This window comes from Tiliqua scincoides, chromosome 1, assembly GCF_035046505.1.
Source record: "Tiliqua scincoides isolate rTilSci1 chromosome 1, rTilSci1.hap2, whole genome shotgun sequence".
Classification (NCBI taxonomy): Eukaryota; Metazoa; Chordata; class Lepidosauria; order Squamata; family Scincidae; genus Tiliqua; species Tiliqua scincoides.
Window position 1 is genome coordinate 227,719,500 of NC_089821.1, and position 15,578 is coordinate 227,735,077.

At 43.6% G+C, this 15,578-nt stretch overlaps 1 protein-coding gene across 1 annotated transcript in view; it reads left to right on the plus strand.

The window, feature by feature from the left end:
- DISC1 (DISC1 scaffold protein) overlaps positions 1–15,578 on the plus strand; it is a 186,403-nt gene that overhangs the window by 57,806 nt on the left and 113,019 nt on the right. Inside the window, exons 5-7 of the mRNA XM_066623035.1 lie at positions 295–415; positions 7,745–7,980; positions 11,333–11,387. Coding sequence (XP_066479132.1) covers positions 295–415; positions 7,745–7,980; positions 11,333–11,387 — 412 coding nt within the window. The remainder of the gene's footprint in view (positions 1–294; positions 416–7,744; positions 7,981–11,332; positions 11,388–15,578) is intronic.

The window sequence follows — 15,578 nt, forward strand, 5'->3', positions numbered from 1 at the left end:
GTGTGGCTTGGCAGCCTTTCTGTGATGGAATATAGCCCTGCAGAATATAGAATTTTAACTTTCCTATTTCATGGCCTGTGCCAGGCACTCAAAACATTTCCCAACCTGAAACTACTAAACTACCACAACACTTTAAAACAAATGTTCAAGCTTGACTCTGTTTTCAGGTAATGGGACACTGTGGCCTGGCAAATTGTGTGTGTGTTTCTGAATTTTCTAGTTCTGCAAAATGTTTAGGAAGTGACTGCAAGTTTGTTAACGTAACAAATGTCATTGTATTTAATTTTTTTTAAGGTTTAAAAAAGAAGAAACACAGAGAAATGAAGAGAAGCTTTTAAGTATTCCTTACCATGAAAAGATACCGGCTTCCACTTCAAAACGAGATCAATTGATTGAAGAAAAGCAATGGATACAGGTTAAGAAGAATTCAGTTTACCAGGTTGCGTGGGGCACTGTTGAGATTCATGCAGAGCTAAATGATGGATAGTGTAGTTAAGTGGCTCTTGGCTTTAGTCGAACTTGCTGTTTAAAAATAACAGAAACACAGGAGCTGTTGAAAGGTAGGAAAGTGTTAAAAGAGTCAGTAACTCATGAGTAAATGTTTACTTTCCTAACTTTCTGATTCTAAGAGTCAGTGCGGCTAGGGTTACAACAGGTGTTAGACTACATCACATAAATAAGCTACATCACAGAGTTGTTGCGAGAACACAGTGAAGCCAGGGGGAGAGGAGAGGAGAGGAGAAGAGAGGAGAGGAGAGGAGTTGAGTTGAGTTGAGTTGTATAAACTACCTTAAGCTCCTTGGAGGAAGGGTGGAATATAAATGAAATTAAGAAAGAAAGAAAATATCAAGTACTATATATTGATGGTGCTCAAAAGTGTAATAAAGAGAGGGCACAAGCCTAACCAGGTCTACTTAGATGTAAGTTCCATTTTGTTCAATGGGGCTTACTCTCAGGAAAGTGTGGTTAGGATTACAGCCAAAGTCAATTAACTGGTAATTAGAAATTGGCTTTGGAGGGGGTGGGGGGTGGAATACATTTTGACAGTTTCCAGTGCCTGTGTGTTCCTTGTCAGATTTTATTAACAGCTTGTGATCTGTCACCTTATGTTCATGCAATAGTTACATAGACATTCTGAGAACAATGGTTATTGTTAAAATGTCAATACTGTAGTACTGTTTCTACTGCAGTCTTTATGGTCAGCATAGGAAGTATCCCCTTTTGGTAGAATAGGAATGATCTCTGTGGTCATAACTGGTAAATCAAATACTATTTGACACAATATTCAGGTGCTACTTTTTCTGTTTCAAATCTTGTTTCCAGGAAAGGAACAGGAGCTTTGGGTTGTAAAACTACAATGTAACAGTTAAACGAACAATTAAAAAGGGAAGTCACTACTGATGAATTGCTGTGATCTGTTGCCTTCTGACTACACAGTCCTACAAACATTTTTGTTGTCGTAAAAGTTAGACCTTCTTGTCTGAAATTTTCCCTTAAGATCTTGCTTGAATGCAGTGGCAGCTTTGCTAAAGAAAACCTTAGCTAGGGTTAGGCCTGGTTAGTGTTAGAGGATTTCTCTTCCCCTTTCATCCAGCGGCTTGGAGCAGCTGTCTCATTTCGGGGTGGGGGACACAGGGTAACTCAGATTCCACAGAAAGGGAACTAGCACGCTACATAGGAGATACTTAATCAGGAAGGAGTGGGAGGATGAGGACCATGCCTCAGTGTGGCTTTCTCTGTCCTCCATGTTGTGTGAGAAAGTGCTGTAGTGGTTCTACACTACATGTGCCACTTACTATTGTTTTGAATGCTGTATCATCACAACTGGAAGCCTAGGAAGCCTGGAAGCCTAGGAAGCACATCATCACAGCCTAGGAAGGCAGCTCATCTAAGAGAAGGAAACTCTGACCTCAAACCTCCACTGCCTTGTGGCTACATCCAGTTCTGGAAAAGGCTTCAGGAGTCAACCTCGAGGCAAAATCAGGAGCCGGAGTCCCTTAGGCAGTTCATGGCTGAACACAGTCACGTTCTGGCAACTCCTGCGACGCCGCTGGAACCAACCGTATTGGCTTCTGCCTTTCCATTGGACCATTCCAGCGACGTAGAGAGGGGGGATTTGCTGCATGGGTAACAGCCTATCCTCCATACCTTCTTTACCCAGGCTTCGCGCACTGGAGAGGACACTCCAACTTCGCCATACGGCGTCGGCACAACACGGGAAGCAGCAGTTTACCGGTTATAAGTCTTTGCTCGATTGGCGTAGAGCATGACGCCAGGGGCTGCTTCCGACGGTGGGAGAGATCATTGCATCTCATTGGGCAGCTACCGCCCGCCTTAAGCTGGGCAGTCCCCAGCCAGTAAGGTGTTGCCTCGCCACGGTCCGTTAACCTCATGTGGTGCGTGGGGTTTAGGGTGAAAACCGACAAGCGGATCGACAACTCTGCACCATGCAACAGAAAACAGAAAACTACTGCCCTAAAGCTGGGCACCTGGAACGTTAGGACAATGACACCTGGCTTCTCTGATGACCTGCAAGAAATAGACGACGCACGCAAAACAGCTGTCATCGACATGGAGCTGAGCAGACTGCAGATGGACATCGTCGCCCTTCAAGAGACTAGGCTGCCAGATTCCGGATCTGTCAAGGAGAGAAATTTCTCATTTTTCTGGCAGGGAAAACCACCAAACGAAACCAGGGAACATGGCGTTGGCTTTGCGGTCAGAAATACCCTGCTGAAATCCATCATCCCACCTACTGTGGGAAGTGAAAGAATTTTGTCCCTGCAGCTCCAGTCATCAGCAGGACCTATCACTCTCATCAGTGCTTATGCACCGACTCTGTCGTCTCCAGCAGAAGCCAAAGACAAATTCTATGATGACCTGGCCACCACTGTCAAGAAAATCCCTGTAAAAGAGCCATTGTTCATCCTCGGCGATTTCAATGCTAGAGTTGGTGCTGATAACAGTTCATGGCCCACTTGCTTAGGTCAGTTTGGCACTGGGAGGATGAACGAAAATGGCCAACGCCTGCTAGAGTTTTGCTGTCATCACTGTCTCTGTGTCAGCAACACGTTCTTCAACACAAAGCCCCAACATAGAGTCTCTTGGAGACATCCAAGATCAAAGCACTGGCACCAGCTCGACCTGATCCTCACCAGACGCTCCAGCCTTCCCAGCATCAAGATCACACGCAGTTATCATGGTGCTGCCTGCGACACTGACCACTCCCTGGTGTGCAGCAGGGTGAAACTGCAGCAGCAGAGTGAAACTGCAAACAAAGCGACTGTATCACACGAAAAAGGAAGGAAGACCTCGCATTGATACCAGCAAGACCCGGGATCAGAGAAAAGTGGAGGAATTTGCACAAGCGCTTGAGGAATCTCTTCCAGGCCCGGCCGACGCAAACGCATCCAACAGATGGGAACATTTCAAGAATACCGTTTACAACACCGCCTTGTCCATATTCGGCAAAAAGACCAACAAGGCGGCAGACTTGTTTGAAGCCCACTCTGAGGAGTTGACACCAGTCATTGAGGAAAAGAGGAGAGCTCAAGCAGCATACAAGGCCTGTCCCAGTGAGCGCAACCTGCAGGTCCTCCGAACTGCTCGCAGCAAAGTCCAACAGACTGCCAGGAGATGTGCTAACGACTACTGGCTCCAGCTCTGTTCCGAGATACAGATAGCAGCTGACACTGGCAACATCAAGGGGATGTATGACGGTATCAAGCAGGCCCTAGGTCCAACACAGAGGAAAATTGCCCCTCTGAAGTCTGCCACAGGCGAGGTCATCCAGGATCGGGCGCAGCAGATGGAACGCTGGGTGCAGCACTACTCTGAGCTATATTCCAGAGAAAATGTAGTCACCGAAGAAGCACTGAACAACATTGAGTGCCTGCCTGTGCTGGAAGAGCTTGACAGTGAACCAACCCTAGAAGAACTTCACGTGGCCCTGGACTCCCTTGCCTTTGGCAAGGCACCTGGAAAAGACAGCATCCCTGCTGAAGTCCTAAAATGCTGCAAAGAGATCATCGTCACTGAGCTGCATGAAATCCTCTGTCTCTGCTGGAGAGAAGGTGGAGTACCTCAAGACATGAGGGATGCAAACATCATCACGCTGTACAAGAACAAAGGTGACAGGGGTGACTGCAACAACTACCGCGGCATCTCTCTCCTTAGCGCTGTAGGAAAGCTGTTTGCCCGAGTTGTACTAAAGAGGCTCCAGGTACTTGCAGAGAGCGTCTATCCAGAATCGCAGTGTGGATTCCGAGCCAACAGGTCCACCACTGATATGGTATTCTCCCTTAGACAACTGCAGGAGAAATGCAGGGAACAACGACAGCCACTCTTTATAGCCTTCATAGATCTCACAAAGGCTTTCGACCTGGTCAGCAGAGACGGCCTCTTCAAGATTCTCCCCAAGATTGGATGTCCACCCAGGCTCCTCAGCATCATCAGATCTTTCCACAAGGACATGAAGGGCACTGTTGTCTTCGATGGCTCCACATCAGACCCTTTTGACATCCGAAGCGGAGTGAAGCAGGGCTGTGTTCTTGCACCAACCTTGTTTGGGATTTTCTTCGCTGTCCTGCTGAAGCAGGCCTTTGGAACTGCAACAGAAGGCATCTATCTCCGGACCAGATCAGACGGAAAGCTCTTCAACCTCTCCAGACTGAAAGCAAAATCCAAAGTCCAGCTGAAATGTCTGCGTGACTTCCTCTTTGCCGACGATGCAGCTGTCACTACCCACTCTGCCAAAGATCTCCAGCAGCTCATGGATCGTTTTAGCAAGGCCTGCCAAGATTTTGGACTGACAATCAGCCTGAAGAAAACACAGGTCATGGTTCAGGATGTGGACTCACCTCCCTGCATTACAATCTCTGAGCATGAACTGGAGGTTGTCCATGACTTTGTGTACCTTGGCTCAACGATCTCCGACACTCATTCTCTCGATACCGAGCTAAACAAGCGCATCGGTAAAGCAGCTACCACGTTTTCCAGACTCACAAAGAGAGTCTGGTCCAACAAGAAGCTGACGGAACATACCAAGATCCAGGTCTACAGAGCTTGCGTCCTGAGTACACTTCTGTACTGCAGCGAGTCATGGACTCTTCGCTCACAACAGGAGAGGAAACTGAGCGCTTTCCACATGCGCTGCCTCCGACGCATCCTCGGCATCACCTGGCAGGACAAAGTTCCAAACAACACAGTCCTGGAACGTGCTGGAATCCCTAGCATGTATTCAATGCTGAAACAGAGACGCCTGCGTTGGCTTGGTCATGTCGTGAGAATGGATGATGGCCAGATCCCAAAGGATCTCCTCTATGGAGAACTCGTGCAAGGAAAGCGCCCTACAGGTAGACCACAGCTGCGATACAAGGACATCTGCAAGAGGGATCTGAAGGCCTTAGGGATGGACCTCAACAAGTGGGAAACCCTGGCCTCTGAGCGGCCCGCTTGGAGGCAGGCTGTGCAGCATGGCCTTTCCCAGTTTGAAGAGACACTTTGCCAACAGTCTGAGGCAAAGAGGCAAAGAAGGAAGGCCCATAGCCAGGGTGACAGACCAGGGACAGACTGCACTTGCTCCCGGTGTGGAAGGGATTGTCACTCCCGGATTGGCCTTTTCAGCCACACTAGACGCTGTGCCAGAACCACCTTTCAGAGCGCGATACCATAGTCTTTCGAGACTGAAGGTTGCCAATACAATATTCTGGGTTTCTGCCTGCCTTCTATCTTTTTCTGTTGAACTCTACTTTTCTATACTTTCTTTGTTCTGAAGTTTCTCTTTACGAGTGTTTCTTATTCCAACAAATGGTAATTAGTACACTTCAGTTGGAGATGGATTCTTTGTTAACTGATGACTATTGAATTTCTGGCAGTATTCCCAAATCGGTAGTACAGAGAATAAATTGTTTGTGTTACAAGACTGATTTGATGCTCAAAGTAAGAGCCCTGATGTTGTCCTGATGACCTCTGTTATCTCCTTGACAAATGCCTGTGTGTTTTATGTTGAAACATTAGCTGCTCTGTTTTCTTGCTGCTATAGCTTAAGACAGGAGGAACTATACAATGAATAACATATGTTTTGGGCAACATCAGTGTAAATTGAATTTGTTGGACTAATTATTTTAGTACAGAAAAAGAAGTACTTCTTTCTAAGGTCATGGCTACAATAGCCATGTTTAATGAGCTTCTATAGTTTGGCATAAATGTGAACTTCACGAAGTGACTGATTGCTGCTTTGATTCATGAAGTTTTAATTATTTATTTAGGAAATTTATATCCCGTCTTTCCTTTGCTGAAGGTGGTTTACAAGTTTCACAAAAAAAAGCAAGGCTTAAATAGAAACAATAAATACAAAAATAGAAAAGCAGTTTTAAAAAAAACAGTTGGAGGATCAGTATAAAAAAGAAAAGGGGGTGGTGGTGGAATAGTAGCAGTCAAAGGAAGCAGCCACCAGCACATCCAAAACACACTCAATCATCACTCAAACCCTTGATTAAAAAAAACTATTTAAAATAAGTATTTATAAAAATAAAAAAGTTAGTTTATACAGGTTGAGTCTTGGCACCCGCAAAGGTTCCGTTCTTAGAACCTCTGTGGATAACAAAAACTGTATTAAATGAAATCCATTTAAAAAATAATGTCCCTTTCCTCAGCCATTTAAAAATAGCCTCGCTTACCATTGTAATGCAAGAGAGCAGCAGCAGGCAGACAATCAAGCCATCTGTTAATCAGTCTCTCTCCAGACACTTAGAAAGACTTCACTCTTATCTACAAGTTGGATAATCATTCATTCGTGTGCTCCAGGGGGAAGGGAAGGGTCACTTACCTTGGAGTGAACTGAAACTATGCTGTTCTAAGTGCCTGGAGTGAGAGATTGTCTGCCTGCTGCTGCTGCCCTGCATTACAATGGTAAGCGAGGCTCAGTAAAAAAGGGACATTTTTCCTTTAAATTAAAGGGCTCTTCTCATTGTGTTGAGATAAAATGGCAGGTGAAAAATCCATGGATTCTGGTATTTAGGTTATACCTGTATAAATTGGCTCTAGTTCAGAGTAAGGTAGTTATGCTAAGACTTCTCAAGTAACTAAGAGCATAATCCTATGCATGTCTATGCAGAAGTAAGTTTCATTGTGTTCAATTATGCCTGCTTCCAGGAAAGTGTGTATAGGAAAGTGTGTATCAGTCCTATCCAACTTTCCAGTGCCCATGCAGCTGCAAAGTAAGGGAGCAAATATTCCTTTACCTTGAGGAGGCATCTATGACTGCCCACCCACAGAATGCAGTGCATAATCTATTGGCACGGCTGCATGGGCTCTGGAAAGTTAGATAGGACTGGGCCCTAACTTGATGAACTTTCATAATCTGAATCCACCTTTTTGAATTCCTTTGGAAAAGGTGTCACTCTGTTCCTTTCCATGTGCATATTGAGTTATGCAGGAGCCATTTCCCCATAGTGCTACTTTGCCTTATGTCTGTGGTGTGTTTGTGCGTACTGCAACCACATGGGTGAGGTGGAATGGTGGGAAAGACTTACATGATAGAGCTCACCCATGGTTTACACAGATCTTTATATTCCTCTGGGATAGAACCACAGGGAAAGTGTTCTCATATGGCTTGGGTATCTCTGCGTGTGAAGAGGAGGCTTAAGATTCTCTGGATTTGGGCCATTTTGTATCCTTCATTATTGTACATGCATTTTTTGTAAGCAGGACATGCAATAAATTGTGCATTCACTTCATGCAGAAAGAAATTGAAATTTTGAGAGCAAGGCTGGTTGTTCTGGAAGCTAAAGACCAACAGTTAAGGAGAGAAATTGAAGAGCAAGATCAGTTCCTTCATGTGCAGGATTGTGAGTTGTCTACCCTTCTCAGCTGGATATCGCTTGAAGAACTGCAAACAATAGGCAAGGCACTGGCTGAGACGTCAGAGGCATCACAGCAAATCCCATGCACTCTGGATTTCCCAGAGTCTATTAAAAGGTATCATCATATGACACTTCGAAATCTTCTTTCAAAACGTTTGTTTATAATTTTGCCACTAATTTATTATAGGTGAGCATCACTTAATGATGGAGATGCGTTCCCCAATCCCCACTGTTAAGTGATACTATTGTTAAACCGTGTCACCTGTTTAAAGCCTCTGTAGCCTCCCCTGCGCTCCCGTCACCTCCGGAGGCTTTCTGAGCCCCACAGAGGTTGCGCGTGTCCTTCTGCAGCCTCTACAGGGCTCAGAATGGCCAATTTGGCCCCCAAAAATGGCCCCCCAAAGTGTTGTTTTTATGCCTTATAAGGGAAACTGGAAGTTTTTATGCCCAGGGAAACTGGAAGTTGTATTTCCACAAAAAACAGCAAGTAGCATTTTTTCTTCCGAATCAGCCATTCCGAGTCCCACAGTTGTCTTTTTTCATTTCCCCTGGAAATTCCGCATCCAACGGTATATAGCATGATGGGGTTATTCCTAACCACCGCAATTTTACGATTTTGGTCTGCCCCCCTCTCCTCGCTAGCTATGCCACTGCGCTCAGGCAATGGGTCCAGGTGAGATAAGATAATGTAAGATCCCAGGAAATTTCTGGAACCCCTCATTTGGCCTCTTGGCCTCCTTTTTGATCCTAGGCCCAGGTACAAATTATCCCCTTTAACCCTCTCTCATGGGCCCTGATGTGGGGAAATGACAAGCTGTTGTTATGGAGCAGCCAGCTAGGTTAGAAGGCCTTCTGTGACTTTTTAGTGCAGATCTGGTGGAAGGCTGGTGGAAGGATCTCCCCAAATGTGTACAACTCAAGGCATCTTGAGTTTTGAGTGTCTTTACTTTCAGGTTTGTCAATAACCACAGTTAAAAGGAATGAGAACTAAAAAACCATGCAAATGTCACCTCCTTGTGGTTAGAGTGTGTCCTGGCATTTTCAGACCAAATGGTGACTGATCATACTTTGAATGCTTAGGTCTCATATGGAGCTGTTTCTGGGTTAACAATTATGCGGTGCCATTTAGAGTAAGGAGTAACTTTTACGAGGTAAAAGGATTTATAGAGTGAGTGCAAAGACCTGGAAGGAATCCAAAATAAGTTAACCTCATTTTTTGCTATTTTTTAAATATTACACACTTCAGAAGTTCACATTATAAAATTGGTACAAGACGCATCCTTTTGGTATAATCTGTGATATACAAAAATGCACACCATGGTACTTACATTTTAAACTTTAGCTTAACTTTGACTACAAAGCTGTGCACTTGCTTGTTAAAAGACAAACAAAATAGCACACTGAAAAATTCAGAGATGGGAAACTGTGCCAAGGAGTTATTGATTCCCTGATTGATTCATATTGTGCAGACTTTGCTGAAGGGCAAGGAAATCACTCCATTTCAAACTTTTAATAGAATTTTGCTATATATTTTCCACTGATGTTAGCTTCAGCAGATAGAATCCCCTGGGGTCCTGTGCTTTCTTCTTTTAAGGAGTTAGATTAGGTCTATTTTTGAAGGTCATGGTTTTCAGTATGCCATTTGTGGAAAGGTTTGGTCAAACTAGTTTGTGTCTTGGCAAGGAAAATCCAGCTTCCCACACGTGTTTTCCTCCTCCTGCTTGCCAACAATTCTCTTCATCATTATGTGCAAGGGTTAGAGTTCTTATTGCAGCAATCCGGTCTAATCTGTGGGAACTGGTGTTGAGTGGCCTCGCACTCTGCAGAGAGAAATGCTGGAACGCAGCATCTCCTTTGTAACTCTGCCCCACCACGGTGAGTTATCTGGGGTTTCTTCATGCTGTTGTGTTTGAATGCTGTTTTTCCTTGGAAGATCTTGGAGTAACATATAAGAGGTTTTCAGGTGGTCTCCCTGCCAGTTATTAACCAGGCCCAGATCTCCACCATTGTTGTCTCCCTGGAATACAGTCTATCAAACTCAGTGGGACTTAAGAGGATGTGATCAGATAGTAATATAATAATGAATGAATGCATGCAAAATTCAATTCACATGCTTTCTGCTCTTCAAGATTTTCAGTCTAGAAATGTTGCAGGCTTCAATACAGGTCACCCAAAAGCATTTCCATGTGGACAGTGGTGTCACTGGGGTTTTCGTCACCCGGTATGGGTGGACAGCGTGTCAATCCCATGATGGACCTCCTCCCATGCAGTGGGCGGGGCAATGACCCAAGCGGTGGGCGTGGTGATGTACTATCGCCCCGCCCCCACTGGTTTTTGGGCTATACTTTTAGGTAGAACACAGATATATCAATGCAGTTTGTTTCATTGCATTCTGCATGAAACTATGCATCGATTGTTATATAAAATGATGGCATTATTCCAACAAACAGTGATTTTAGCTATTTTGGTCAATAGTGGTATCACCCCCGTGAAGGTGTCAACTTACTAACACCTTATTGGTTCCATGCTGTGCCATAATATCACCTTGGCTCTTCAAACAATTAGTCTCATTGGTCCATTTTGAATTAAGGAAATGTACTTTTTTGTTACATAAGACAGTTGTGTTTTTGTTTTCTGGTTTTATGTTCATAATTTTTGATAGAATATAAAATATTTTGATAGAATTGAGATATTTCACTCCAGTTTTTTCATTGCATTATGCAGTAAATTATGCATCAGATGGTATATATATAACATAATGGTATTATCTCTACAAACCACAATTTTAGTGATTTTGGTCACTAAAATCACCCCCCATGTGCGTCATAGGGGGTGACGCACCCCCATGTGCATCACCCAGTGTGGTCCAGACTCCCCTAGCCACGCCACTGCATATGGAGGTCTCCTTTTACTCATAATCTGTTTATACTGCAATCTCCAAGACAGTTGATCCATTTTAATTTCCTTGCTTTGACCAATCAGGGGTCATCAGTGTTTCTTAACAGAGTTTAACTGGAAGTATTATTTTGGGAAAATAAATGCTTTCCAAAAATAACCAAAAGATAGGTCTGCTTGTTTTAATATCTAGCCTGCCTCAATTCAGAGCTTCTGAAAGGAAAAGATCCAATTAAATGAATAAAACAATATATTACTTGGAAAGATGAAATGCTGTAGACACAATGCAGCCAATCTTGAGCAAGTCTTATTAAGTTCAGTGGGTGGGGAAAAAAATCTCAATACATGGTGAACTCTCTTTTTCAAATGTGTGTGTTTTTTTTTTGAAATGCTTAACTTTGATTACATCCTGAATATTAAAATTAATAATGGGCTGTCTGATGTAAGAGATAAAACAGATTTATTTTAAATGCTTGAGTTTTATCTTAACAGTGGTGTGTTTTGGCTGTGGTATTAACAGACGTTGATGATCTGATCATGGCAAGGTTTTAATATCAATTTAATTCTTTTAGGCTTCAAGAAAAAGAGCAGTCACTCAATATGTCCATTAAAGATACTGCTGCCAAAGTAAGTGCACTTCAACTGCTATATTTTTTTTCTGTAATTTTTAAGGCACTAATGAGGCTATTAGCTGCATCAGTGTAAGTAAACAGTCTGTGAGTGGCCTTCTAAGAATGTTTGTACATGCAATATTCAGTGATTGTGGGTTGACATTATGCTAACCAGTTCAGTGCATTCAAAGTGAAAATGCATCAGCCAAGGAATGGGATGGAATGGCACATTAGCAGTCCAATCCTAACTGGGCCTTGTGCCACCAGGACACTGTCACAAAAGGTGATAAGCTGTTTGGCGTGGCCTTGCTATTGCTACAAGTGGCAAACAGCTGGCTTCACGTGCCAGTGGACTGGGGGCACCCACCAGTAAGTTCACATGGGCATTCAAGAGAGACTGGGAAAGGATAGATCAAGACTGGAAAGGAGATGGGGCAAGGAACTAGGTGGATCAGGATCATGAAGGAGGCAGGATTGGCTGCCCCACTGCATGCGGATACCCTAACCCCCTTCTTAGCCTCAATTTCCTGACCCGTCCTCTGACTTGTGCCAGCTCTATAACTGGCACAGGTCCAAATACATGCAAGAGGGTGGTGTGGTCTTACCCTGGGGTAAGGAAACAAATCTTCCTTTATCCTGAGGAGTCCTCCAGGTGCCAAACCCCCCCCCCCACAGGATTCAGCTGGTGCCTTGCTGATGCTGCTGTGTTGCTGTGTGTGGAGTTAAGTTGGATTAGACTGTAAAGACTGCCATCCTAAACATACTTACCTGGATGTAAGCCCCATTGGGACTGAGTAGACACACACAGGCTTGTGCTGCTTGTATCTTGTTCCTCTGCTTGTGCTAAGAAGGAAAGATAATTATCAGTGGGCCTCCGGTTGAAAACTTTTTCTCCTTTATGAAATTAAAGTGGTCTTCAGGTGGAAGCTGGTGACTTGCAACATGCTTCTCTATCCCTGAGCACAACAGTTACAACAATAGTTATTGTGGCCTTGTACAAAGTAAGAGCAACTGAACAGCTCTGTCTCATCTGCTGGAAAATGCAAGGATGCCCATTCCTATTGCTTCTAACTGGAGCAAAAGTACTCTGATGTTAGGAGCTCAGAGCTACTTAAGCAGCCTTTTGGACAGTTCCTGAGGGAAATGAGCAGTGCCCCTTTCCCCACAACTTCCCTACATTCTTCATCATGTACCTTCTCCAACCTTCAAGCAACAGTGCCTGTACCTGTGAGTGTTGTGTCAGTGCAATGTATTGGTCAGACTTGCTATACTAAAGCAAGCCAGAACCCTACTCCTCATGACAGTAGGGGAGAGAGATCAAAGTGCCAGAGTTGATGATAAATGTTTTAGGGCCAAATCTTCTCCAGTTTTCCAGCGCTGCTGCAACAGTGCCTACAGGGCATGCGCATCATCCCTTAGTAGGGGAGCAGTCATGGAGGTACCCCCAAGGTAAGGGAATGTTTGTTCCCATTCCTCTGGGCTGCATTGCAGCTGCACCGGCACTGGAAAGTTGGATAGGATTGGGCTCTTAGTCCCCACTTAGAGGCCACTGAGACACACTCCATAGTACCAACTTCAGTCTGCTACACAGTCTGCCTGTTACACATTTGTGTGGGTAGCAAGTGGACTTAGTGCTGGGCAAACAGAGCAAATGCTCCGGGCGCTGAGCCCGTGTGACTCTAAAACTACACGGGAAGCCTTACTGAGGCTCCGGATGCAGTTGGCAGCTGAACTTCTGGTTTTCCAGAAGTACAGTTTAAGATCATGGGAAGCCTCAGAAGGCTTCCCCAGTCTAGTTGCATGAGACTGTTGCTCTTTGAAGGTGGGGGGGGCAGCATTGCAGAACTTGCTCTAGAAGCAGTGAGGGGTAAGTCTGCCACTGTGTGTGGGAAACGTGAGATGCAACTGTGCAGCTGCCTCCTACGTCACAGGGTTTCATCTTAAAGGCACAGCGGGTTCACTACTCTGTAGCATGTGAAGCTGACAATATTTAGGACTGCCTCTTTAAATGAGAATAGAATTTTGCCAACATAGTGCTCAGTTGCTACCTTTGTTCGATGGAATTCAGACACAATACCTCAAAATTACAGTTCTTTTCTAACATGGGTGGTTCTGTGACACTTTTCCAGTTGAGACACCAAAATTTTCTCCATGCAGCACTTAATTGCTAATCTAGCATTAATTTAGAAATAAGTGTGATAAAACAGCAAGACGACTCTTTACTTTTGTTTGGGTCCACCGTTTCAGGAACCTCCCTGAAATGGGGGTATCCCCAGCAGTGCCAAGGCACTACTGAAGCACCAATTTTAAAAAAGAAAATTTTTTCTCATGTAAAAAAATTTAATGTGTCCCTCCTCCCCCTACTACATTGGAACAGGTAATCTGCATTACCTTACACATTGCAGTTTTGCATGAAGATGATAAAATCCTGGTGCTGTATGCTAATAAAATGACCATGCCCAATTGATTCATGCCCCTAAGAACAAGCAATGTCAGGCATTCAGCCCAGCTCCTGTTGCCTTAATTTTTCTAAGTGATTGTTATAGCAAATTCTGAGGATAGAATGACATTTTGAAAAGTAAGTTAATTTTAGTAGTGTAGCTTACCTGAACACATCCACTGTTTCTTCTACTGTTGAGTAACTTCCTTGCGCAGAGACAACACTGTGATAAGTCTGCTGCTCTGCCCTGATTAACTTGCTTGAATTCTGGGAATCCATTCTAGAACTAAGACCTAGTAGCAGTTAACTAATGGAGACAATTGGTTTGGTGATTTCAGAAGATGTTGACGTCCCAACAGCAAAACCTTGTATGTAACTGGAAAAAAATGTTGATTTGAAGCAGTCTCTGGGTCTTACAGTTTGTATTGTATCCTATGAATAGTACAAAATGATGTCTAAATTTACTCACTTTGGACTTGATCCTGTAAAATTTTACTTATGTGAGTTCAGTTGATCACACTTGGATTGTATGTAGAAAATTGAAAATGCAAATATGTTGTGATGAACTGATGTGTACTTCAGCAGCCCTGTGGTATCATTCCATTTTGTATATGGGGAAATACAGCTAGTGACCACCCCTCTGTCCCGTTTGTTCACAACTGAGTTGAGATTTGGACTAGAAACCTCCTCTTGCCACAGCTCATGTCGTTAACTACTGCAGAGTTTGTGTATATTTGTGTATATTTTGTGTATAACTTTGTGTATATTTTCCTGTGTTTCTGGAGAGAACCATAAACAGAAACTAGAACAGGAGAAGTGTTCATCCCATTGTCTGTGAGAATTTGAAATATGTCTCCAAGTGATTGACAATATTGAAACATAAGAAAAGCCTTCCTGGATAATTTAGTACTCATCTGGCACTATAAGTGTGTACAGCACTTTCCACAGAGAGAAAAGCTCCAGTTCACGTACATTCTAGACACTTGACAGAAGAAAAAGGAAGGAAGGGAGTTAAATAGGGAAAACACATTTAAACTTGTGGAAAGACGGCTATAGTGTTGTGTCAAAGGCTTCATGGGAAAGGTGAATTTTAGATTAGACCAAACTTCCATCTAGTCTAGCATCCTGCTTCCCACCTGCTTCATGTGCCCCCAGGAAATCCACAAACAGGGCATGAAGGCAGTAGCTCTCCCCGCCTACTCCCCTCGCAGTTTCTAAATCAGCAAATGCCATAGCTACCATGGCTAAGAGCAATTGATAGACAAATTCATAGAAAATAACTCTAATCCTTTTTAAAGATATCTCTGTTTCGTAGCTTAGATACATTTAAAAAGGTTTAGAGTTATTTTCTATGAGTCCAGCAGTCTAGGTTTATCTCTGGAATTGTGGGTTCAATTCCAGCAGAAACCTGCTGTATTTGGAGTAGATAGTATGGGCTGGGGTTGCCCCCAAAACGATCATATCAATATTTATGGCTTCAAATAAGTGGATATTATTATTAATTTCATTTTCTGAAGAGAAATACTTCTGTACTTGCTGGACAGATGGACAAATCGCATATTTCCTGCATTTGTCAAGCAGCTCTCAAATGCCAGTAAGTGTAGGCATCTCCAGCATCACATTTTATTAATGCAAATCTTATGTTTTAAGATACGTTGTCAGGCTCACTTATAGAATAGTAAGTTGTGTATTTTCATATAAATTGATTAAAAAGACAGGTTATGTAGACTGATTTCCGGGCTGTGATGTGAAGGAAAATCATAGGAT